This window comes from Corylus avellana, chromosome ca2 (assembly GCF_901000735.1).
Source record: "Corylus avellana chromosome ca2, CavTom2PMs-1.0".
Classification (NCBI taxonomy): Eukaryota; Viridiplantae; Streptophyta; class Magnoliopsida; order Fagales; family Betulaceae; genus Corylus; species Corylus avellana.
In genome coordinates, this window is record NC_081542.1 from 25,150,301 (window position 1) to 25,177,059 (window position 26,759).

At 37.0% G+C, this 26,759-nt stretch overlaps 3 protein-coding genes across 3 annotated transcripts; all 3 read left to right on the plus strand.

Moving 5' to 3' along the window:
* Positions 1-121: 121 nt before the first annotated feature.
* LOC132168857 (chlorophyll a-b binding protein of LHCII type 1-like) lies at positions 122-7,665 on the plus strand. Its single transcript, XM_059579923.1, has 3 exons — positions 122-982; positions 1,242-1,255; positions 7,049-7,665. The coding sequence occupies exons 1-3, from the start codon at positions 192-194 to the stop codon at positions 7,441-7,443; spliced, it is 1,200 nt and encodes a 399-aa protein (XP_059435906.1). The 5' UTR covers positions 122-191; the 3' UTR covers positions 7,444-7,665.
* A 2,116-nt stretch (positions 7,666-9,781) lies between these two features.
* Positions 9,782-13,903, plus strand: LOC132169410 (uncharacterized). The gene is made up of 2 exons (XM_059580446.1): positions 9,782-10,634; positions 12,877-13,903. Exons 1-2 carry the CDS (start codon positions 9,842-9,844, stop codon positions 13,746-13,748), a joined length of 1,665 nt encoding a protein of 554 aa, XP_059436429.1. The 5' UTR covers positions 9,782-9,841; the 3' UTR covers positions 13,749-13,903.
* Positions 13,904-25,685: 11,782 nt separating this feature from the next.
* Positions 25,686-26,740, plus strand: LOC132172347 (uncharacterized). The gene is made up of 2 exons (XM_059583831.1): positions 25,686-25,930; positions 26,044-26,740. The coding sequence occupies exons 1-2, from the start codon at positions 25,880-25,882 to the stop codon at positions 26,680-26,682; spliced, it is 690 nt and encodes a 229-aa protein (XP_059439814.1). The 5' UTR covers positions 25,686-25,879; the 3' UTR covers positions 26,683-26,740.
* Positions 26,741-26,759: the final 19 nt, after the last annotated feature.

Here is a 26,759-nt window from a genome sequence, read left to right on the forward strand (position 1 = left end):
CAGCAACTTCCAAGTGGACAAATAAAATTAAAATCCTAAAATCTCACAGCCAATACGAGTACAGATATTGATCTCCTAAGATAAGGACCCTCTCCTATTTATGAAGCCTGTGAAGTCTTAACACAAACACCCATCGATCACTCCTTCCCTTGCATTGCTGTCTCTTTCTCTATTCTAACCTCAATTCTACAATGGCTGCTTCAACAATGGCTCTCTCTTCCCCATCATTTGCCGGCAAGGCGGTGCAGGTTGCTCCGTCAACCCCGGAGCTTGGTGTTGGACGTGTCTCCATGAGGAAAACAGCCTTCAAGCAGGCTTCCTCCGGCAGCCCATGGTACGGCCCTGACCGTGTCAAGTACTTGGGCCCATTCTCCGGTGAGCCCCCATCCTACCTTACCGGAGAATTCCCCGGTGACTATGGCTGGGACACTGCTGGGCTTTCCGCTGACCCAGAGACCTTTGCAAAGAACCGTGAGCTGGAAGTCATCCACTCCAGATGGGCCATGCTTGGAGCCCTCGGGTGCGTCTTCCCGGAGCTCTTGTCCCGGAACGGCGTCAAGTTCGGCGAGGCCGTGTGGTTCAAGGCCGGAGCCCAGATCTTCAGCGAAGGCGGGCTTGACTATTTGGGCAACCCGAGCTTGGTCCACGCACAAAGCATTCTGGCCATCTGGGCAACTCAGGTCATCTTGATGGGTGCCGTTGAGGGTTACCGTATTGCTGGTGGGCCACTCGGTGAGGTGACTGACCCAATTTACCCGGGTGGAAGCTTTGACCCATTGGGCCTTGCTGATGACCCGGAGGCTTTTGCTGAGCTTAAGGTGAAGGAGCTCAAGAATGGAAGATTGGCTATGTTCTCCATGTTTGGCTTCTTTGTTCAGGCCATTGTCACCGGAAAAGGACCGTTGGAGAACTTGGCCGACCACCTTGCCGACCCTGTAAACAACAATGCCTGGGCTTACGCCACAAACTTCGTCCCCGGAAAGTGAGCTGGAGATGTTGAGACACCATGAAGCTTTTCTCCTCAAAATTGAGTGTGAATGTAGGAGTGATATTGAGTGATATATAAATAATGGCGTGGAGTTGTGCACAAAATTTGAATTAAATGTAGTGCTTTTTCTTAGTGAGTGTCATTACTTTTGGAATATTTCCAAAGCTCATTATTTTTATCATCATGTTGTCTTTAGTCGATCTAGATTATGAAAATAGTTAAAGTTGATTTAGTGGTAATAAAGGTGAGAAAGTAAAAAATTTAGGAGTTACTCAACAAGATAGTTCCAAGTGGTATTACAACATCCATTTCGGCATAATCAAATAATGATGATACAGTTTTGTTGCATATGCAACTTGGCCATTTAGACAAGGGTAATATGTTTGAGCTTCACAAGCATAATTTGATGAATGGTGTCAAGTCATTTATGTTGGGATTCTAGACATATAGTGTGGATGAGAAGCAAAGAATAGTTAGTTTTAAGGTAGCTGTTTATACAAGTAAAGTAAAGGTATTCTTGACTATGCTCATTAAAATGTTTGGGGATCATTGACTATATCTTCAAATTGAGGTGAGTGTTATTTTGTCTATTTTTATTTATTTTTTATTTTTTATATTATAATTCTTTAACAAAGGTTTGAGTTTCTTTTCTAAAGCACAAGTCAAAGGTTTTTACCATCTTAAAGTAGTGAAAAGTGTATTTGAAAATTCAAACTAAAAGAAAAGTGAAGTATTTAAGATCCAATAAAGAATTGGAGTACATGGATATTGAATTCTTATACTTCTTCAAAACATAAGGCATTACTCGCCACTTCACAGTTAAAAGGACTTCACAATAGAATGAAGTTGCTGAAAGGATAACTATACTGTTGAAAAAGCCAAGATGCACTTTGTTGAATGCAAGATTGCCGAAGAGTTTTTGGACTGAGGCAGTTAGTTATGCATGTTTCGTCACCAACAATTGATTTCAAGGTTCTAGAAGAAGTATGGTAAAATAAATCGATTGATTATTCAATTTTGAAAATGTTTAGTTGTCCTGCATACGTTAATGTACAAAGTTAAGAAAGTGTATATTCCTTGGTTTGGAAATTGGTGTTAAGGATTATAGGGAGGTCCCCTTCACTCTATTGAAAGGTCTCCATTCCTACGGCTTTATATATGGCAGAGTTTGTTTTTTGAGGGCTGATAGTGGAAAAGGAAAAGTTTATAGATAAGTCACCCTTATTGCCGCTCTACAACATCTAATATAATTGAATTGTAGAAATATGATGGAGAAATGCTCTGGGTACTAAGTACTAACTATGTTATTAATAGATGGGCATTAACATGATGTAAAACTTATTCATTGGAGATGAATAGATGATCAAAATAATTAATAAAGAAAAATGCTACGAATACCAAGAATAAACTTCACATCATGTTAATACATATATGTTAGTAAGAGTTAGTACCTCTAGCATTTCTCAATATGATAATCTATCGGATCTAGTTTCTAATAAAAACAATTGTTGACAATCCATGGACATGGAGAAATGATAATTTTACAGATGATAATTATCTAGACTTGGACAAGTGACAAATATATCGACTTAAATAAAGGATATATTCATCGACTTGCAAGGTTCATAGACTTCAATCATAAGGCTCAAAAAGTTTATTCACTAAAACTTTTGCGATTCATGGACGTGGTCGATCACACAAATATATCAAACATTGTAAATTCACAATACTTCAAAATAAGGAATTTATCTATCATACCTTATTTTTCAATTTTATACTTCAATTTCAGAACCTCTCAGATTTCTTTTGATGACTCGATTGAAGTGAATGGGTTAAAGAGACAATAAGAGAGTAAGAGTGTACAACCAAATGCGGTTACAGTTATTCTCTTATAACCGCAACTACAACCTGTTTAAGCGATTATTGTTTTTTAAATAACTGCAACCACATAAAAATTGAAGTTATGCAATTATGGAAGGCAAGTTATAAACTGGTAACCGATTTTCATAAAAATTTAACACACTTTTTTTTTTCTTTTTCTTTTTTTAGCCATAAATTGTTGCACTATTTCAGTTTTTTATTTTTTATTATTTATTATTTTTATTTTTTATAACCGCAGATTGAAATAAACATAAATCCACATAAAATCAAACAATCCTTGGTTTAGAAGGATGGTGTTAGCTAGTAATTACATCAATTTATCATCATGAAGCTCAATGAGCTCACAATCAAGTCCACCTATTAAATAAAAAGATTGCAAAGAAAATCTTCTTTAAAGAATAATAATAAAAAGTAATTATTATTAATTTTAATTTATATATATATATATATATATATATATATGATGAGTCAAGACTTTGTGAAATGATAGATTTGATGTGACATGTTACACTCACCGGAAGGACAAGTTGATGTTCTTACTTACGGCGTTGAAGATTTCATATGTTTTGGATCAAGATCTGCCAAAATTTCAAGAAGCCACGCCTGATGATTAAGGCAGAAAATAAGAAAAGTGAAGAAGATGAAGTGGTTTGTAGAGGACACATTCTAAACACACTCTTTGATTGGAGTGTACAAGCGGGACAGTTATTAACTGGTAATTAATCAGATGACTGCATAACTGCAAATAATCACAATTGAAAAATCGTATAACCGCTTAGGCTGGTTACGGTTACTGATTATAGGAATTGAGAAAATATCCAGTTATTAATCACTTTTCTCAATTCCTATAATCGATAACCGCAACCAGCCTAAGCGGTTATACGATTCTCCGATTGTGATTATTTGCAGTTATACAGTCATCTGATTAATTAGCAGTTAATAACTATCCCGCTTGTACACTCCAATCAAAGAGTGTGTTTAGAATGTGTCCTCTACGTACAAACCACTTCATCTTCTTCACTTCTCTTATTTTCTGCCTTAATCATCAGGCGTGGCTTCTTGAAATTTTGGCCGATCTGGATCCAAAACATAAGAAATCTTCAACGCCGTAAGTAAGAACATCAACTTGTCCTTCCGGTGAGTGTAACATGTCACATCAAATCTATCGTTTCACAAAGTCTTGATTCATCATTTTGAAAGTCGTCATATCAAATTTTGACGCCATTGCAATTATCACCTTAAAATTGTTGAGAAAATTGAATGGAAAAATCAAAGAAACTTTGAGGCATGTGTGCATATTATATTTAAGGTGATAATTGCCCCAACTCGAAAAACGTTTTCTACCAAGTTACATGCAATTCACCTCCAAAATACAATAAATTCACCGGTTACATACAACAATTCTAAAATTTGTTCTTCAAAGTTTTCTCTAGAAAATTCTGTATTTGGCTTGAAAGAATGAGAGAAATTAAGATAGAAAATTCGTAGGATAGATCCCTCATGTATATATTTTGAAGGGTTGCTTATAAAAGATTGCAACTTTTTAAAGCTTGCAAACGGTTAAGTATTAAGAATTTTGTTGGTTCGTGTTTGCGGTTGGCCTAATGGTTCAGAGGTGTCTCTTTTAAGAGCATGTTTGAGAAATAAAGTTTTTAAGTCAAAAAGTTTTTTTTTTTTTTTTTTTGTTGCAAAAGTTTCATTTTAAAGTTTTTGTCAAAGTGTGTTTTTGCCATTTTTAGTAGGAGTGTCAAAAATTACAGGAGAACCGAAACCGAAACCGGAAAATCGGGGAGTCGGTTCTGGTTCGGGTACTGGTTGCAAAAAAACAACAAAAAAAAAAACCGAAGACCCCGGTTCCGGTCCCGGTTTTGGGCACCCGGTAAAAACCGGGAAACCAGAACCAGGTGCATTTAATATATATATACACAAAAGAGCCAATGCCTCTATAACAGTGATTTTTCTTTGATGGCGCCAAATTATTATTTTGCCCTTTGGTAAGGAAATAATAGATTTGAATTAGTTTGACCGGGTTTTGGGATATTTCACCTCACTTACTTTTTGTATGATGGTGTAGATTTACGGTTAAGCCTTATTCTTTCTTTGTCATAATTAAGTTAAGATGGTTATTTGTGTCTTCTCATCATTTCTTCTTCTTCTTTTTTTTTTTCCCTCTTCTTCTCATCTTTCCTCTGTTTCTTTTCTTCCTCTCCACTTTTTGTATATGGTAGGGATTTTTTTTGGTTAGTTTACTTTTGTGTGCTTCATTTTTTGAAGATTTGTTTTTTGTGCTTGATGATTTTCTTGGTGAGTTTTGTATTAGTGAGTTTGGCCGAATGAATTGACAGTTCTTCAAAAGTAAATTTCTCTTTCCTTTAAGTTTTGGGTATTTGTCAATTTGATATTAAGGTGATTAAATGGTTCTGAAATGAAACCTTATGATTTTTTCTTGAGGTTTCATTTCTGAAAACAATTTTTTCATGAGATTTCAAAAAAAAAAAAAATCCGAAACCGGCCGGTAATCGGGACCCGGTTCCCGGTTCCGATTTCCCAAATCCAAGAACTGGGGTACCCCGGTTCCGGTCCCGGTTTTTGCCAAAAACCGAGAAACTGGACCGAGTTGACACTTCTAATTTTTAGGTTTTTTGGACCCTTAAAAGCACTTTTAATTTTTTTACCAAACATATACTTTTTTTCTTGAAACAGACATTTTGAGTGTTGAACGCATTTTTAGGTATCTCAAACTCACACACAAACATGCCCTAAGTTGAAAGACACTGTGTTTGCTGTTGGCCTAATAGTTTAGAGATTCAAAGGTGTCTCTCATAAGGGGAAAGACATTGGTTCGACCCCTCATAGCTACACCCACACAGTTAACTTTTATTAACTGCTCAAGCCCAATAAGTTTCTAAGAAAGCAAAAAAATGGGCACTTATGTGGGTAAAGGGTCTTAAACCCCTCACCCTAAGTTCATTAGAAGAAGCCTTAATTTGCTATATTGAGCCACTTAACCACATTTTTTTTTTATCACAATCTACAAATATTTAAAACAAAAATAGTTTTCATCTTTATGTTAAAATTATAACACTTTTATAAATTAAAAAAAAAAAAAAAATCCTTGAAAATGCATTAACACACACACACACACATATATATATATATATATATATATATATATATCACAAATATTTTCTTGATGCTTCAATTAATAGAGGAAAATAACATGACCATAAGAAAGAGAAGTAAAATAATCACATAGCCGCCATGAAGGTTTACGATCATTGTCAATCTTCTGAAAGAAATTATTGCAATTAATGTTAAGTAAATTAAAGAAAGAGTAGATGAATAGGGTGGAACTTTAATATGAAATTATTTCAAAAACATAACGAATATTTGCTTGTAACATGGATTACGCCATCATGCACCCGCGCTATAGTGTACACTTTTTCCATGCAGATATGCTGCTATCCCGTAGCACAAGTGGCAATCCTTTATTGGAAGGTCAGAGTGCTCACAGTCACAGCATAGCCAGAAATTTTATTTACGTTGGTCCACAAATGATCAAAGCAGATAGCGGTTCAGCAACTGCCAAGTGTACAGAGAAAATCAAAATCCTAAAATGTCATAGCCAATACCAGTACAGATGCTGATCTCCTAAGATAATTGAAGACCCTTTCGTCCCACTTCTATTTATGAAGCCTCCACGTGAAGCCTAAACACAAGCATCCATCACTCCTTCCCTTGCATTTCATCTCTTCCACTAGTCCAAGCTTAATTCTACAATGGCTGCTTCAACAATGGCTCTCTCTTCCCCATCATTTGCCGGCAAGGCAGTGCAGGTTGCTCCGTCAACTCCGGAGCTCGGTGTTGGACGTGTCTCCATGAGGAAAACAGGCTCCAGGCGGGCTTCCTCCGGCAGCCCATGGTACGGCCCCGACCGTGTCAAGTACTTGGGACCATTCTCCGGTGAGCCCCCATCTTACCTTACTGGAGAATTCCCCGGTGACTATGGCTGGGACACTGCAGGGCTTTCAGCCGACCCAGAGACCTTTGCCAAGAACCGTGAGCTTGAAGTCATCCACTCCAGATGGGCCATGCTTGGAGCCCTCGGGTGCGTCTTCCCGGAGCTCTTGTCCCGGAACGGCGTCAAGTTCGGCGAGGCCGTGTGGTTCAAGGCCGGAGCTCAGATCTTCAGCGAAGGCGGTCTTGACTACTTGGGCAACCCGAGCTTGGTCCACGCGCAAAGCATTCTAGCCATCTGGGCAACTCAGGTCATCTTGATGGGTGCCGTTGAGGGTTACCGTATTGCCGGTGGGCCACTCGGTGAGGTGACGGACCCCATCTACCCGGGTGGAAGCTTTGACCCATTGGGTCTTGCTGATGACCCGGAAGCTTTTGCTGAGCTTAAGGTGAAGGAGCTCAAGAATGGAAGATTGGCTATGTTCTCTATGTTTGGCTTCTTTGTTCAGGCCATTGTGACTGGAAAGGGGCCATTGGAGAACTTGGCCGACCACCTTGCCGACCCAGTAAACAACAATGCCTGGGCTTACGCAACAAACTTCGTCCCCGGAAAGTGAGTCGGAGATGTTAAGACACCATGAAGCTTTTCTCCTCAAAATTGAGTGTGAATTTAAGATTGATCATATTATTATTGGGTGATGTATATTGGGGTATGGATTTGTGCACAGAATGTGCATTACCTGCAGTACTGCTCCTCTGATCATTGAATGTTATTATTTTTGGGTTTTCAAAGATCATTACTTTATCATCATTTGTTGAATTTGATTTTGTTTGGTGGAGACATATTCTAAATTAAAGATATTGCTTCATACTAAAAATCCATCTAAAAGCACAGTGGGTTCTTAGTGCCTTGACATTTCGGATTTTCAGTGAGTGGTGGGAGACATCTGAATTGCTTCACTATAACTTGCCCCATGTTCTATTTAGCCTGACTTCAACTTGTATCATCATCAGTGCAGGAGCCATTAGTTAATTTAATCTTCAAAATACATGCCAATCGGCCACTGCCTTGGTGATCTTGAAGTTGTTTAATTTATGCATTTTGAATAGCTTATATATGGAGGAGTTGGATGCTACGAGGATTATAACTTATGTACCTAAGAAAAGCAACAAGATGAGACGGTTGCGGTTATTCCCTCCTAACCGTAATCGCAACCGGCAATTATGCGAATTATTAATTGTCCATGTTTATGCTTACATTAATGACGTATAACAAAAATTTAATAGATTTTTTTTTTTTTTTGGTAACGATAATTTTTTTAATATCAGTAAATTATTAAAAGTATAAAAATATCAAAAAAAAAAAAAAAAAAAAAGGAAAACCGTGGCCCATCTCCACTTGACTCCATCACTGTACGTGTAACAAATTACTAGCGGTTAATAATCGTCTCGCTAGTATACCCCTATATGAGGTCTTGGCTATAGGAAGATTTTGATAAAGGTAAGGGAAGTTGTGCTTTTGTTATGTGTTGAGGTGACCCTAGAGTTAGGAAATTGATTAATGTTGAGAATATGATTATCATGGGGTTGTAACCACATGAAATTGTTGGACCTAATCAAGGGTAGTTTGGTAAGGTTGGCAAGGGCAAGTTGTGGAGGAATCCATAAGGGTGTAATCCTAATTAAATAGGTTAAGGTTAATTCATAGTTTTGCAATGTCGATATCCTATATTTCAATTACTTTTAATTTCATTCATATATATTGGTTAAAATGTCCAAAATGTTCCAGTTTTTTTTTTTTTTATATTTTTATAAAAAAAGGTATTTTGGACATTGTAACAAAAATAAGTGAAATTAAAATAAGCATAGCCTAACCATCCACGAAGGTTATGATCATTGTTACTCTTATGAAATTATTGTTATTAATGTTAAGTAAATTAAAGAAAGAATAGATGAATAGGGTAGAACTTTAATATTGTAGGGGATAAAATATCCCCAGGGGTCCAATTAGGCATGCCAAAGGCCGCTCTGACGTTACTCGTAAGGTTCGAACTTGAACCCTCCTAGCGCCACATCTATTAGGGATAAAGTGTCTACATGGGTCGCTCTAGTCAATTCGGCAAATACGAGTACAACCCCAGATTTTATGGGATAAGCACATCAAATTTCAAGATACAATAAATTTCGATATTTTGTTTTTCTTTATGAGCAATTTTTAAGGGGTCTCTCTCTTTTTAAGGGAGATCTTTTTGAATTGACATGTAGCTCTCTCATTCTAGCTCTACACAGGCTAATTATCTCAAGAACGACTCAAGTCATTTTTTCACACTTCAAAACACGTATGTTAATTTAAGCATTGTAGTGTCTTCGGCTTTGGCTGAGAACCTCTGATGCCCTCTATATTTTTTAGGCACTACCATTCTTACACCAAATGGACCTTGTCTTAGTCCAAACATGGAGTAGCTATTGCAGTAGTTTGTTTCAACACAGAAATTGCCCTAACAAATATGAAATTATTTTAAAAACATAGGCTCAGTTTTATAATATTTTTTAGCTGATTCTTTTTATTTGAAAAAATTGTTCTAATAGTGTAATAATCATGGATGACTTCAGTTTCTTACGTTCTGCAGGACGTGTCATGCACAAGGACTCCCACCCTTGTACCATGGAGCATGCCATCGTGTACACTTTTTTAGCAATCAGATATGCTGATATCCGGTGGCACAGGTGGCAATCCTTCATTGGAGGGATAAGCTGCTCACAGCACAGCCGGACATTTTATGACGTTTGGTCCACAAATAATCAATGGAGAGATAAGTGGTACAGAAACTGCCACGTCGACAGAGAAAATCAAAATCCTCAAATGTCACGACCAATAGGAGTAGAGGTATTGATCTCCGAAGATAAGGACCCTTTCCTCCAACTCCTATTTACGAAGCCTGTGAGGCCATAACACAAACACCCATCGATCACTCCTTCCCTTGCATTGCTGTCTCTTTCACTATTCTAACCTCAATGGCTGCTTCAACAATGGCTCTCTCTTCCCCATCATTTGCCGGCAAGGCAGTGCAGGTTGCTCCGTCAACTCCGGAGCTCGGTGTTGGACGTGTCTCCATGAGGAAAACAGGCTCCAGGCGGGCTTCCTCCGGCAGCCCATGGTACGGCCCCGACCGTGTCAAGTACTTGGGACCATTCTCCGGTGAGCCCCCATCTTACCTTACTGGAGAATTCCCCGGTGACTATGGCTGGGACACTGCAGGGCTTTCTGCCGACCCAGAGACCTTTGCCAAGAACCGTGAGCTTGAAGTCATCCACTCCAGATGGGCCATGCTCGGAGCCCTCGGGTGCGTCTTCCCGGAGCTCTTGTCCCGGAATGGCGTCAAGTTCGGCGAGGCCGTGTGGTTCAAGGCCGGAGCTCAGATCTTCAGCGAAGGCGGTCTTGACTACTTGGGCAACCCGAGCTTGGTCCACGCGCAAAGCATTCTGGCCATCTGGGCAACTCAGGTCATCTTGATGGGTGCCGTTGAGGGTTACCGTATTGCCGGTGGGCCACTCGGTGAGGTGACGGACCCCATCTACCCGGGTGGAAGCTTTGACCCATTGGGTCTTGCTGATGACCCGGAAGCTTTTGCTGAGCTTAAGGTGAAGGAGCTCAAGAATGGAAGATTGGCTATGTTCTCTATGTTTGGCTTCTTTGTTCAGGCCATTGTGACTGGAAAGGGGCCATTGGAGAACTTGGCCGACCACCTTGCCGACCCAGTAAACAACAATGCCTGGGCTTACGCAACAAACTTCGTCCCCGGAAAGTGAGTCGGAGATGTTAAGACACCATGAAGCTTTTCTCCTCAAAATTGAGTGTGAATTTAAGATTGATCATATTATTATTGGGTGATGTATATTGGGGTATGGATTTGTGCACAGAATGTGCATTACCTGCAGTACTGCTCCTCTGATCATTGAATGTTATTATTTTTGGGTTTTCAAAGATCATTACTTTATCATCATTTGTTGAATTTGATTTTGTTTGGTGGAGACATATTCTAAATTAAAGATATTGCTTCATACTAAAAATCCATCTAAAAGCACAGTGGGTTCTTAGTGCCTTGACATTTCGGATTTTCAGTGAGTGGTGGGAGACATCTGAATTGCTTCACTATAACTTGCCCCATGTTCTATTTAGCCTGACTTCAACTTGTATCATCATCAGTGCAGGAGCCATTAGTTAATTTAATCTTCAAAATACATGCCAATCGGCCACTGCCTTGGTGATCTTGAAGTTGTTTAATTTATGCATTTTGAATAGCTTATATATGGAGGAGTTGGATGCTACGAGGATTATAACTTATGTACCTAAGAAAAGCAACAAGATGAGACGGTTGCGGTTATTCCCTCCTAACCGTAATCGCAACCGGCAATTATGCGAATTATTAATTGTCCATGTTTATGCTTACATTAATGACGTATAACAAAAATTTAATAGATTTTTTTTTTTTTTTGGTAACGATAATTTTTTTAATATCAGTAAATTATTAAAAGTATAAAAATATCAAAAAAAAAAAAAAAAAAAAAGGAAAACCGTGGCCCATCTCCACTTGACTCCATCACTGTACGTGTAACAAATTACTAGCGGTTAATAATCGTCTCGCTAGTATACCCCTATATGAGGTCTTGGCTATAGGAAGATTTTGATAAAGGTAAGGGAAGTTGTGCTTTTGTTATGTGTTGAGGTGACCCTAGAGTTAGGAAATTGATTAATGTTGAGAATATGATTATCATGGGGTTGTAACCACATGAAATTGTTGGACCTAATCAAGGGTAGTTTGGTAAGGTTGGCAAGAGCAAGTTGTGGAGGAATCCATGAGGGTGTAATCCTAATTAAATAGGTTAAGGTTAATTCATAGTTTTGCAATGTCGATATCCTATATTTCAAATACTTTTAATTTCACTCATATATTTTTTTTTGGTTAAAATGTCCAAAATCTTCCAGTTTTTTATTTTTATATTTTTATAAAAAAAGGTATTTTGGACATTGTAACAAAAATAAGTGAAATTAAAATAAGCATAGCCTAACCATCCACGAAGGTTATGATCATTGTTACTCTTATGAAATTATTGTTATTAATGTTAAGTAAATTAAAGAAAGAATAGATGAATAGGGTAGAACTTTAATATTGTAGGGGATAAAATATCCCCAGGGGTCCAATTAGGCATGCCAAAGGCCCCTCTGACCTTACTCGTAAGGTCCGAACTTGGACCCTCCTAGCGCCACATCGGTTAGGGATAAAGTGTCTACGCACATAGGTCGCTCTAATCCATTCGGCAAATACGAGTACAACCCCAGATTTCATGGGATAAGCACATCAAATTTCAAGATACAATAAATTTTGATATTTTGTTTTTCTTTACGAGCAATTTTTAAGGGGTCTCTTTCTTCTTAAGGGAGATCTTTTTGGATTGACATGTAGCTCTCTCATTCTAGCTCTCTTTGGCTGAGAACCTCTTACGCCTTCTATATTTTTTAGGCACTACCATTCTTACACCAAATGGACCTTGTCTTAGTACAAACATGGAGTAGCTATTGCAGTAGTTTGTTTCAACACAGAAATTGCCCTAACAAATATGAAATTATTTTAAAAACATAGGCTCAGTTTTATAATATTTTTTAGCTGATTCTTTTTATTTGAAAAAATTGTTCTAATAGTGTAATAATCATGGATGACTTCAGTTTCTTACGTTCTGCAGGGCGTGTCATGCACAAGGACTCCCACCCTTGTACCATGGAGCATGCCATCGTGTACACTTTTTTAGCAATCAGATATGCTGATATCCGGTGGCACAGGTGGCAATCCTTCATTGGAGGGATAAACTGCTCACAGCACAGCCGGACATTTTATGACGTTTGGTCCACAAATAATCAATGGAGAGATAAGTGGTACAGAAACTGCCACGTCGACAGAGAAAATCAAAATCCTCAAATGTCACGACCAATAGGAGTAGAGGTATTGATCTCCGAAGATAAGGACCCTTTCCTCCAACTCCTATTTATGAAGCCTGTGAGGCCGTAACACAAACACCCATCGATCACTCCTTCCCTTGCATTGCTGTCTCTTTCACTATTCTAACCTCAATGGCTGCTTCAACAATGGCTCTCTCTTCCCCATCATTTGCCGGCAAGGCAGTGCAGGTTGATCCGTCAACTCCGGAGCTCGGTGTTGGACGTGTCTCCATGAGGAAAACAGGCTCCAGGCGGGCTTCCTCCGGCAGCCCATGGTACGGCCCCGACCGTGTCAAGTACTTGGGACCATTCTCCGGTGAGCCCCCATCTTACCTTACTGGAGAATTCCCCGGTGACTATGGCTGGGCCACTGCTGGGCTTTCCGCCGACCCAGAGACCTTTGCAAAGAACCGTGAGCTGGAAGTCATCCACTCCAGATGGGCCATGCTTGGAGCCCTCGGGTGCGTCTTCCCGGAGCTCTTGTCCCGGAACGGCGTCAAGTTCGGCGAGGCCGTGTGGTTCAAGGCCGGAGCTCAGATCTTCAGCGAAGGCGGTCTTGACTACTTGGGCAACCCGAGCTTGGTCCACGCGCAAAGCATTCTGGCCATCTGGGCAACTCAGGTCATCTTGATGGGTGCTGTTGAGGGTTACCGTATTGCCGGTGGGCCACTCGGTGAGGTGACGGACCCCATCTACCCAGGTGGAAGCTTTGACCCATTGGGTCTTGCTGATGACCCGGAAGCTTTTGCTGAGCTTAAGGTGAAGGAGCTCAAGAATGGAAGATTGGCTATGTTCTCTATGTTTGGGTTCTTTGTTCAGGCCATTGTGACTGGAAAGGGGCCATTGGAGAACCTCGCTGACCACCTTGCCGACCCAGTAAACAACAATGCCTGGGCTTACGCCACAAACTTCGTCCCCGGAAAGTGAGCCGGAGATATTGAGACCCCGTGAAGCTTTTCTCCTCAAAATTGCACAAAATGTGAATTACCTGTAGTACTTCTCCTCTGAATCTCTGATCATTGAATGCCATTATTTTTTGGATTTTCAAAGCTCATTATTTTATTATCATCCTGTTCTCTTTAGTAGATCCTCATGTGTTGAATTCAAATTTGATTTTGTTTGGTTGAGCAATTCTCTAAAAGATACTAAAAATCCGTCTAGAAGCACAGCTGGTTCTTATTTACTTAGTGCCATCACATTTATGCTTCTCAGTCAGTAATTCCATAACAAAAGCTAATTGAGCTTTCTTAACCTCTAAACAGTAAACAGACCACACTCATGTGTTTTGTCGAATGAATTTTGCAGCCGTTTAGTGCTGGCTTGAAAAAAGTGTAAAGATATAAATTATATTTTCATTTCGTAATTATTTTAGGATGTTGATTTGACTCATTACATTAATTTTTGTTTTTTAAAATAATATTTAAGAGATACTTAAGATGGTCAAGTCAACATTGTGGGATAAAAGTGTCGTTTCTTGAATTACTCTTAAAAACATAACGATTTTAAGATATGGTTTTGGAAAACGCATTTAAACGCTAATATTTGGTAAAATAGCGATTCGACCTTTAAACTTGTCAGTAGTGCCAAAACGTAGATTTTTTTTTTGTTTTTTTTTTCAAAATGCTAACTAACTCCTAAAGGTTATATTCTTCATGATATAAGGAGGATTAAAGTCTTGAATAGAGCATCTTTTCAAAATGCTAACTACCTCCTAAATAGACCATTCTCCATAGAGTAATGATATAAAGAGCACTAGAGTTCTCCCAAATGTGACATGACTTTTAATATTGCCTTTGAATTTCAGATGATTATTATTGAATTTTGATATTTTGGTGATTTTAAATAACACATCACATTTGAGAAAATTTTAGTCCTCCTTATATCATTACGCTTCTCTATGATTTTCTTTAAAAACACGCATATCACCTGGGAAATTGCGGGGTAGAACACACGAAAAGTATTTAAACATTTTTTTTTTTGTGTGTGAGTTAACTATTTAAACAATTATTCACAAAAGCAATCATAAAAATATACTCCTATATGATCTCATCAACAAACAAGTACACATCCATCTACTTGTTGGAACAAGTGGTTCATATTCTCTTAGGCACAGAATCTAATACTGCAATACTAGAATGGTTGGCCAGTTCTCAGAGCGGAGCAAAGCGGTTTTTTTTCTAAAATAAATGGGGGTATTTTGGGAAAGTTAACGGAGGGGGACATTGAAAAAAATTAAAGTCCCCCTCTGTTAACTTTTTCAAAATACCCTCATTTATTTTAGGAAATTGGGAAAGTTAATGGAGGGGGACATTGAAAAAAAATAAAAATTCAATACACTAAATTGAGAAGTTTTAAACTTTAAGGAGGACATTGCAAAATGTGTGACAATTCGGGGTTAAGTGAAGTTTCTTTTATATTTTATTAGTTTTAGAGTGTGTTGCGGCAATATCTAGAGTTGAAAGAAAGAAGTGTATTGTTGTAAAACGAGTGTGTAACAAAAATTTCGGACTCTGCCCCAATGTGGCGGTGTCATGATATGTCATTTAGATATTATAGGTCTTATATTTTAGGGATAAATGCAAAATCAGTCCTTGTGATTGGCCTAAATTACAAAACGCTCTCTGTGATATCAAAATGAACATAAAGGTCATTGGGGTCTGCCAAAAAAAGGATTTAGTCCCTGTATTCAAATTTCGTTAAAAAATTTAACAGATTCCGTTAGTTGTCACGTCAACACCAATGAAATGTTGACATGTGTTACTCTTAATAAAAAAATATAAATATATTAAATATATAAAATAAAAATAAATTTTTTAAAAAAAGAAAAAGAAGCGAAGGGATGGCAGCCCAACCGGTTCAATTTCCTTAGCTCTTCTTATCCTCTCACCTTTGTTGAAGAAGAAAAGAAGTGGGTTTAAATCATCCAAAAAAAGTGGTTTTAGTTCTTGGCAATATATGAGAATTGATGAGCTTCACTGCTTCAGTCATCAACGGTTGTAACTCGTCATTGGAGATGTGGCTGGCTCATTGTCAGCGGTGTTCGGCGTCGTGGTCTTTGTTGCTGGTTGTCGGTGAGGGGAGAGGGAAGAGAAATGAAATGGGGGAAGAGACCGAGATGAAAATGGGGAGGAGAGAACGATGAAATAAGGGAAGAGAGAACACTATACAGTTTTTTTTGTTTTTTTTTTATTTTTTAGTTTTATATATTTAAATTTTTTTATTAAGAGCAACATGTGTCACCATTTCATTTGTGCTGATGTGGCAACTAACGGAATTTGTCAAATTTTTTAACCGAATTTAACTACAGGGACTAAATTGTTTTTTGGGCATACCTAAAAGAACTCTAAGTTCATTTTGATACCACAATGAGCTTTTTGTAATTTAGGCAAAAAATAGGGAGGGACTGATTATGCATTTAACGCTATATATATATATTGTTGGTAGCGGATATATAATTTGAGTAATGTAAATATTATATTTTTATTTGTTATTTGGAGAGAATCTAACCCTTGGACATGGTCAAGTTCAGCCACCTGTCCATAGTGGATTTGGATAAAAATAATCCTATTTTTATAATTCTTTTATTTGCCAAAAAGAACTTTTACCTATTTTTGCAGAGAGTACCAGCAAATGTTATTAATTGAATAATCATGTCTACTTTTACAATATGAGAACGTAGCTCAATTGGTAGAGCCTTTGCCAGTGCTTTCCTAAAAGGAACAGTGATAGATACCTTGCGTTTCTAGGTTTTTCTTTTTTTTGAAGAAAAAATAAATGAAACTTTTGAATATAAAAAATAAAGAAGTATTTTTGATGAGCTTCACTGATTCAGTCGTCAGCGGTTGTAACTCGTCGTCGGAGATGTGGCTGGCTCGTCGTCAACGGTGCTTAGCGTTGTGGTCTTTGTTGCCGGCCATCGGTAAGGGGAGAGGGAAGAGAGATGAAATGGGGGAAGAGACCGAGATGAAAACGGGGAGGAGAGAACGATGAAATGGGGGAAGAGAAAACACTTTACAGTTTTTTTTTTTTTTTTTATTTAAACAAAAAATTATTTTTTAGTTTTATCTATTTATATTTTTTTTATTAAGAGCAACACGTGTCACCATTTCATTAGTGTTGATGTGGCAACTAACGGAATCTGTCAAATTTTTTAACGGAATTTGACTACAGGGACTAAATTGTTTTTTTGGCATACCCAATAGACCTATGAGTTTATTTTGATATCACAATGAACTTTTTGTAATTTAGGCCAACAACAGGGAGGGACTGATTATGCATTTATCACTATATTTTTTTCTTTTGTTGGTAGCGGATATATAATTTGAGTAATGTAATTATTATATTTTTATTTGTTATTTGGAGAGAATCTAACCCTTGGACCTGGTCAAGTTCAGCCACCTGTCCATAGTGGATTTGGATAGAAATCATCCTATTTTTATAATTCCTTTATTTGCCAAAAAGAACTTTTACCTATTTTGCAGAGAGTACCAGCAAATGTTATTTATTGAGTAATCATGTCTACTTTCACAACATGGGAATGTAGCTCAATTAGTAGAGCCTTCACCAGTGCTTTGTGAAAGTAACAAGGATTTATACCTCGCGTTTCCATGTTTTTTTTTATAAAAAAAAAAAAAAAATTGAAGAAAAAAGAAATGAAACTTTTGAATATAAAAAATAAGGAAGTATTTTTGATGAGATTCACTGATTCAATCGTCAGTGGTTGTAACTTGTCGTCGGAAATGTGGCTGGCTCGTCCTCAACGGTGCTCAGCGTTGTGGTCTTTGTTGCCGGCCATCAGTAAGGGGAAAGGGGAGAGAGATGAAATGGGGGAAGAGACCGAGATGAAAGCGGGGAGGAGAGAACAATGAAATGGTGGAAGAGAGAACAATTTATAGTTTTTTTTTTTAAAACAAAAAAAAAAACAAAAAAATATTTTTTAGTTTTATATATTTATATTTTTTTTATTAAGAGCAACACATGTCACTATTTCATTAGTGCTGAAGTGGCAACTAATAGAATCTGTCAAATTTTTACACTGAATTTGACTATAGGGACTAAATAGTTTTTTGGGTATACCCAAAACACCTCTGAGTTCATTTTGATACCACAAGGAACTTTTTGTAATTTAGGCCAAAAACAGGGAGGGACTGATTATGCATTTAACGCTATTTTTTTTTTTTTTTGGCAACGGATATATAATTTGAGTAATGTAAATATTATATTTTTATTTGTTATTTGGAGAGAATCTAACCCTTAGACATGGTCAAGTTCAACCACCTGTCCATAATGGATTTGGATAAAAATCATCATATTTTTATAATTCTTTTATTTGCCAAAAAGAACTTTATCCTATTTTTGCATAGAGTACCAGCAAATGTTATTTATTGAATAATCATGTCTACTTTCACAACATGGGAACATAGCTCAACTGCTAGAGCCTTTGCCAATGCTTTGTGAAAGGAACGGGGTTTAATACCTCGCGTCCCCATGTTTTTGTCTTTTTTTTCAAGAAAAAGTAAATGAAACTTTTGAATATAAAAAATAAAGAAGTATTTTTGATGAGCTTCACTGATTCAGTCGTCAGCGGTTGTAACTCGTCATCGGAGATGTGGCTGGGTCGTCGTCAGCGGTGCTCAGCGTTGTGGTCTTTGTTGCCAGCCGCCAATGAGGGGAGGGGGATGAGAGATGCAATGGGGGAAGGGACCGAGATGAAAACAGGGAGAAGAGAACGATGAAATGGGGGAAGAGAGAACAATTTACAGTTTTTTTTTTTTTTTTTAAACAAAAAAATATTTTTTAGTTTTATATATTTATATTTTTTTTGATTCAGAGCAACACATGTCACCATTTCATTAGTGCTGATGGGGCAACTAACGGAATCTGTAAAAAATTTTTACGGAATTTGACTAGAATGACTAAATTGGTTTTTTGGCATACCCAAAAGACCTCTGAGTTCATTTTGATACCACAATGTACTTTTTGTAATTTAGGCCAACAGTAGGGAGGGAGGGATTATGCATTTATCCCTATATATATTTTTTTTTTGTTGGTAGCGGATATATATTTTGAGTAATGTAAATATTATATTTTTATTTGTTATTTGGAGAAAATCTAACCCTTGGACATGGTCAAGTTCAGCCACCTGTCCATAGTGGATTTGGATAAAAATCATCCTATTTTTATAATTCTTTTATTTGCCAAAAAGAAATTTTATCTATTTTTGCAGAGACTACCTGCAAATGTTATTTATTGAATAATCATGTCTACTTCATAAAATGGGAACGTAGCTCAATTGGTAGAGCTTTCACCAGTGCTTTGTGAAAGGAACGGGAATCGATACCTTGCGTTTCCATGTTTTGTTTTGTTTTTTTGTTGTTTTTTTTAAGAAAAAATTAATGAAACTTTTGAATATAAAAAATAAAGAAGTATTTTTGATGAGCTTCACCGATTCAGTCGTCAGCGGTTGTAACTCGTCGTCGGAGATGTGGCTGGCTCGTCGTCAACGGTGCCCAGCGTTGTGGTCTACGTTGCCAGCCATCGGTGAGGGGAGAGCGAAGAGAGATGAAATGGGGGAAGAGACCGAGATGAAAACGGGGAGGAGAGAACCATGAAATGGAGAAAGAGAGAAAAATTTAAAGTTTTTTTTTTATTATTTTAAAACAAAAAAATATTTTTTAGTTTTATATATTTATATTTTTTGTATTAAGAGCAACACATGTCACCATTTCATTAGTGCTGATGTGGCAACTGACGAAATCTTTCAAATTTTTTAACTGAATTTGACTATCGGGACTAAATTGTTTTTTGTGCATACTCAAAAGACCTCAGAGTTCATTTTGATACCACAAGGAACTTTTTGTAATTTAAGCCAACAACAGGGAGGGACTAATTATGCATCTAACGCTATATATATATATTTGTTGGTAGCGAATATATATTTTGAGTAATGTGAATATTATATTTTTATTTGTTATTTGGAGAGAATCTAACCCTTGGACATGGTCAAGTTCAGCCACCTATCCATAGTAGATTTGGATAAAAATCTTCCTATTTTTATAATTCTTTTATTTGCCAAAAAGAACTTTTACCTATTTTTTCAGAGAGTACCAGCAAATGTTATTTATTGAATAATCATGTCTACTTTCACAGCATGGAAATGTAGTTGAATTGGTAGAGCCTTTGCTTGTGCTTTGTGAAAGGAACGGGGATCGATACCTCGTGTTTCCATGTTTTTTTTATTTTTTGTTTGAAGAAAAAATAAATGAAACTTTTGAATATAAAAAATAAAGAAGTATTTTGATGAGCTTCACTAATTCAGTCGTCAACGGTTGTAACTCGTTGTCGGAGATGTGGCTAGCTCGTCGTCAGCGGTGCTCAGCGTTATGGTCTTTGTTGCCGGCCGTCGGTGATGGGAGAGCGAGGAGAGATGAAATGGGGGCAAAGACCGAGATGAAAACGGGGAGGAGAGAACGATGAAATGGGGAAAGAGAGACCAATTTATAGTTTTTTCTTATTATTATTTCAATCCAAAAAAAAAAAAAATTTAGTTTTATATATTTATATTTTTTTTACAGGGAGGGGCTGATTATGCATGTAACGCTATAGATATATATATTTTTTGTTGGTAGCGGATATATAATTTGAGTATTGTAAATATTATACTTTTATTTGTTATTTGGAGAGAATCTAACCCTTGGACATGGTCAAGTTCAGCCACTTGTCCATAGTGGATTTGGATAAAAATTATCCTATTTTTATAATTCTTTTATTTGCCAAAAAGATGTTTTACCTATTTTTGCAGAGAGTACCAGCAAACGTTATTTATTGAATAATCATGTCTACTTTCACAGCATGGGAACGTAGCTCAATTGGTAGAGTCTTCACCGATGCTTTGTGAAAGGAACGGGGATCGATACTTCGCGTTTCCATTTTTTTTTTTTTTTGAAGAAAAAATAAATGAAATTTTGAATATAAAAAATAATGAAGTATTTTTGATGAGCTTCATTGATTCAGTCGTCAGTGGTTGTAACTCGTCGTCGGAGATGTGGTTGGCTCGTCGTCAACGGTGCTCAGCGTGGTGGTCTACATTGCCGGCCGTCGGTGAGGGGAGAGCAAAGAGAGATGAAATGGGGGAAGAGACCGAGATGAAAACAGGGAGGAGAGAACCATGAATTGGGGAAAGAGAGAAAAATTTATAGGTTTTTTTTTTATTATTTTAAAACAAATTTTTTTTTTTAGTTTTATATATTTATATTTTTTTTATTAAGAGCAACACATGTCACTATTTCATTAGTGCTGATGTGGCAACTATCGGAATCTGTCAAATTTTTTAACTGAATTTGACTATAAGGATTAAATTGTTTTTTGGGCATGCCCAAAAGACTTCGGAATTCATTTTGATACCACAAGGAACTTTTTGTAATTTAGGCCAACAATAGGGAGGGACTGATTATGCATCTAACGCTATATATATATATATATTTTTTGTTCGTAGCGGATATATAATTTGAGCATTGTAAATATTATATTTTTATTTGTTATTTGGAGAGAATCTAACCCTTGGACATGGTCAAGTTTAGCCACCTGTCCATACTCCATAGTGGATTTGGATAAAAATCATCCTATTTTTATAATTCTTTTATTTGCTAAAAAGAACTTTTACCTATTTTTGCAGAGAGTACCAGCAAACGTTATTTATTGAATAATCATGTCTACTTTCACAGCATGGGAACGTAGCTCAATTGGTAGAGCCTTCACCGATGCTTTGTGAAAGGAACGGGGATCGATACCTCGCGTTTCCATGTTTTTTTTTTTTTTGAAGAAAAAATAAATGAAATTTTGAATATAAAAAATAATGAAGTATTTTTGATGAGCTTCATTGATTCAGTCGTCAGTGGTTGTAACTCGTCGTCGGAGATGTGGCTGGCTCGTCGTCAACGGTGCTCAGCGTTGTGGTCTACATTGCCGGCCGTCGGTGAGGGGAGAGCAAAGAGAGATGAAATGGGGGAAGAGACCGAGATGAAAACAGGGAGGAGAGAACCATGAATTGGGGAAAGAGAGAAAAATTTATAGGTTTTTTTTTATTATTTTAAAACAAAATTTTTTTTTTAGTTTTATATATTTATTTTTTATTTTTATTAAGAGCAACACATGTCACTATTTCATTAGTGCTGATGTGGCAACTATCGGAATCTGTCAAATTTTTTAACTGAATTTGACTATAGGAATTAAATTGTTTTTTGGGCATGCCCAAAAGACTTCGGAATTCATTTTGATACCACAAGGAACTTTTTGTAATTTAGGCCAACTATAGGGAGGGACTGATTATGCATCTAACGCTATATATATATATATTTTTTTGTTCGTAGCGGATATATAATTTGAGCATTGTAAATGTTATATTTTTATTTGTTATTTGGAGAGAATCTAACCCTTGGACATGGTCAAGTTTAGCCACTTGTCCATACTCCATAGTGGATTTGGATAAAAATCATCCTATTTTTGTAATTCTTTTATTTGCTAAAAAGAACTTTTACCTATTTTTGCAGAGAGTACCAGCAAATCTTATTTATTGAATAATCATGTCCACTTTCATAGCATGGGAATGTAGCTCAATTGATAGAGCCTTCGCTAGTGCTTTGTGAAAGGAACGAGGATCGATACCTCGCGTTTCCATGTTTTTTTTTTTTTTGAAGAAAAAACAAATAAACTTTTGAATATAAAAAATAAAGAAGTATTTTGATAAGCTTCACTGATTCAGTCGTCAGCAGTTGTAACTTGTCGTCAGAGATGTGGCTGGCTCGTCGTCAGCGGTGCTCAGTGTTGTGATCTTTGTTGCTGGCCGTCGGTGAGGGGAAAGGGATGGGAGATGAAATGGGGGCAAAGACCGAGATGAAAACTGGGAGGAGAGAACGATGAAATGGGGGAATAGAGAACAATTTATAGTTTTTTTTTTTAATTTTAAAAGGAAAAAAATATTTTTTTGTTTTATATTTTTTTTAATAAGAGTAACACATGTCACCATTTCATTAGTTTGGATGTGGCAACTAACAGAATCTGTCAAATTTTTTCACGGAATTCGACTACAGGGACTAAATTGTTTTTTTGGCATACCCAAAAGACCTCTTAGTTTATTTTGATACCACAATGAACTTTTTGTAATTTAAGCCAACAACAGGGAGGGACTAATTATGCATTTATCCCTATATAATTTTTTTTTTGTTTGTAGCACATACATATTTTGAGTAATGTAAATATTATATTTTTATTTGTTATTTGGAGAGAATCTAACCCTTGGACATGGTCAAGTTCAGCCACCTGTCCATAGTAGATTTGGATAAAAATCATCCTATTTTTATAATTCTTTTATTTGCCAAAAAGAACTTTTACCTATTTTTTCAGAGAGTACCAGCGAATGTTATTTATTGAATAATCATGTCTACTTTCACAGCATGGAAATGTAGCTGAATTGGTAGAGCCTTTGCCAGTGCTTTGTGAAAGGAACGGGGATCGATACCTCGTGTTTCCATGTTTTTTTTTTTTTTTTTTGAAGAAAAAATAAATGAAACTTTTGAATATAAAAAATAAAGAAGTATTTTGATGAGCTTCACTAATTCAGTCGTCAACGGTTGTAACTCGTCGTCGGAGATGTGGCTAGCTCGTCGTCAGCGGTGCTCAGCGTTATGGTCTTTGTTGCCGGCCGTCGGTGAGGGGAGAGCGAGGAGAGATGAAATGGGGGCAAAGACCGAGATGAAAACGGGGAGGAGAGAACGATGAAATGGGGAAAGAGAGACCAATTTCTAGTTTTTTTTTTTATTATTATTTCAATCCAAAAAAAATATTTTTTAGTTTTATATATTTATATTTTTTTTACTGGGAGGGGCTGATTATGCATGTAACGCTATATATATATATATATTTTGTTGGTAGCGGATATATAATTTGAGTATTGTAAATATTCTACTTTTATTTGTTATTTGGAGAGAATCTAACCCTTGGACATGGTCAAGTTCAGCCACTTGTCCATAGTGGATTTGGATAAAAATTATCCTATTTTTATAATTCTTTTATTTGCCAAAAAGATGTTTTACCTATTTTTGGAGAGAGTACCAGCAAACGTTATTTATTGAATAATCATGTCTACTTTCATAGTATGGGAACGTAGCTCAATTGGTAGAGCCTTCACCGATGCTTTGTGAAAGGAACGGGGATTGATACCTTGCGTTTCAATGTTTTTTTATTTTGCTTGTTTTATTTTTGAAGAAAAAACAAATGAGACTTTTGAATAAAAAAATAAAGAAGTATTTTTGATGAGTTTCACTAATTCAGTCGTCAACGTTTGTAACTCATCGTTGGAGATGTGGCTGGCTTGTCGTCAGCGGTGCTCAGCGTTGTGGTCTTTGTTGCTGGCCGTTGGTGAGGGGAGAGGGAAGAGAGATGAAATGGGGGAAGAGACCGAGATGAAAACAAGGAGGAGAGAACGATGAAATGGGCGAAGAGAGAACACTATACAATTTTTTTTTTTTTTTTAAAAAAGAAAAAAATATTTTTTAGTTTTATATATTTATATATATTTTTTTATTAAGAGCAACACGTGTCACCATTTCGTTAGTGCTGATGTGGCAACTAACGGAATTTGTCAATTTTTTTAACGGAATTTGACTACAGAGACTAAATTGTTTTTTTGGCATACCCAAAAGACTTCTGGAGTTCATTTTGATACAACAAGGAACTTTTTGTAATTTAGGCCAACAACAAGGAGGGGCTGATTATGCATTTATCCCAATATATATATATATATATATTTGTTGGTAGCGGATATATAATTTGATTAATGTAAATATTATATTTTTATTTGTTATTCGGAGAGAATCTAATAGTTGGACATGGTCAAGTTCAGCCACCTGTCCCTAGTGGATTTGGATAAAAATCATCATATTTTTATAATTCTTTTATTTGCTAAAAAGAACTTTTACCTATTTTTGCAAAGAGGACTAGCAAATATTATTTATTGAGTAATCATGTCTACTTTCACAGCATGGGAATGTAGTTCAATTGGTAGAGCCTTTGCCAGTGTTTGGTTGAAGGAACACGGATCGATACCTCGTGTTTCCATTTTTTTTTTTGAAGAAAAAATAAATGAAACTTTTGAATATAAAAAATAAAGAACTATTTTTGATGAGTTTCAATGATTCAGTCGTCAGCGGTTGTAAGTCATCGTCGGAGATGTGGTTGGCTCATAGTCAGCGTTGCTTAGCGTTGTGATCTTTGTTGCCGGCCGTCGGTGAGGGGAGAGAGAAGAGAGATGAAATGAGGGAGGAGACCGAGATGAAAACGGGGAGGAGTGATGAGTTTCAATGATTCAGTCGTCAGCGGTTGTAAGTCATCGTCGGAGATGTGGTTGGCTCATAGTCAGCGTTGCTTAGCGTTGTGATCTTTGTTGCCGGCCGTCGGTGAGGGGAGAGAGAAGAGAGATGAAATGAGGGAGGAGACCGAGATGAAAACGGGGAGGAGAGAACGATGAAATGGGGGAAGAGAAAACACTATACAGTTTTATTTTTTTATTTTTTAAATAAAAAAATATTTTTTAGTTTTTTTTTTTTTTACTTTTATATATTTATATTTTTTTTATTAAGAACAACGTGTGTCATCATTTCATTAGTGCTGAAGTGGCAACTAACAGAATCTGCTTAATTTTTTAACCGAATTTGACTATTGGGATTATATTATTTTTTTGGCATATATATATATATATATATTTTTGTATTTTTGGTAGAGGATTGGTAGAGCCTTCACCGGTGCTTGGGTGAAAGGAACGCGGATCGATACCTCGCGTTTCCATGTCTTGTTTTTTCCCGGAATCTTCCTATCCGGGCAATGGCCTTGAAATCCAGGATTTAACAGGAAGGTTGAATATGATTATTCTTAACGGAACATATTTTTTTTGTAAATTAGCTCAAATTTGACTGAAAATAGTATTTAAGGAGCCCATTTTGAATACTCTTATATAACCCACAATCATCGTAATCAATCGATACTGAAAAAAATAAAATAAAAAAATGCGACCACCACCTTCTCTTCACTCCAATTTCTTCTCCTCTCTCAAGCAGGTAAATCGTACCCACCCCTCTCTGTATCTCTTTCTTTCTTTCTCATTTGTTTTGTAAATACATATATTCTCAGTTTTGCTGCTTTTGCTTTGCATTGGTTTCACAATTCACAGGTTGAGAAGAGATTGAAATTAGAAGAACCATCACAACCCCACACCCTCTTACCACACCCACTACCAGAGACTGAAGACTTGTCAACAGAATCTCTAGGCTCACCCATATACCTCCACTTTGACCAATCCGCTTCCCACACCTCAACCCTCCAAGGCAACAGTGAACCCCCTCAAGCATTCCTCTCAAGTTCCCCACAAACCCAACTTCAACCCGACGGCCTAGACCACCCCAAAACCGTAGTTGAAACTGAAAACGACGCCGTTGACGATATCCAACGGTTAATACAGCTCTTGGATTTATCAGATTGTGAGGAGAAAGAAGAAGAGGCAGAGAGGGAGAGAGGAGGTTTGGGTGATGGCAGTGGTGGAAATTCTTGTGATTGGGAAGATGGGTTTTATGCAAAGATTGTTGGGTTTAAGGGCCCAAAGTGTAGAAAGGAAGTGGAGAGGTTGGAGGGGTGGATTGAGTATTTTATGAATGGGTGTGGCGTGGAGGAGAGGAGGGAGCCTTTGAGATTGGCATATTTGCTTTTGGGTAAGGCTGCTTTTGTTTCTGAGGGTGCTGATTGTGGCGTTGGAGGCCTGGAGTTCCCTTCAAGTATAGTGGAATTTTTGCAGAATGATCCTCCTAAGACCTAAGAAGTAAGGAACCCCATGTTTCATATTTTCCCTTTTGTACCCTTTAATGCAATTTTAGTTTCAGAATTTTTATAAAA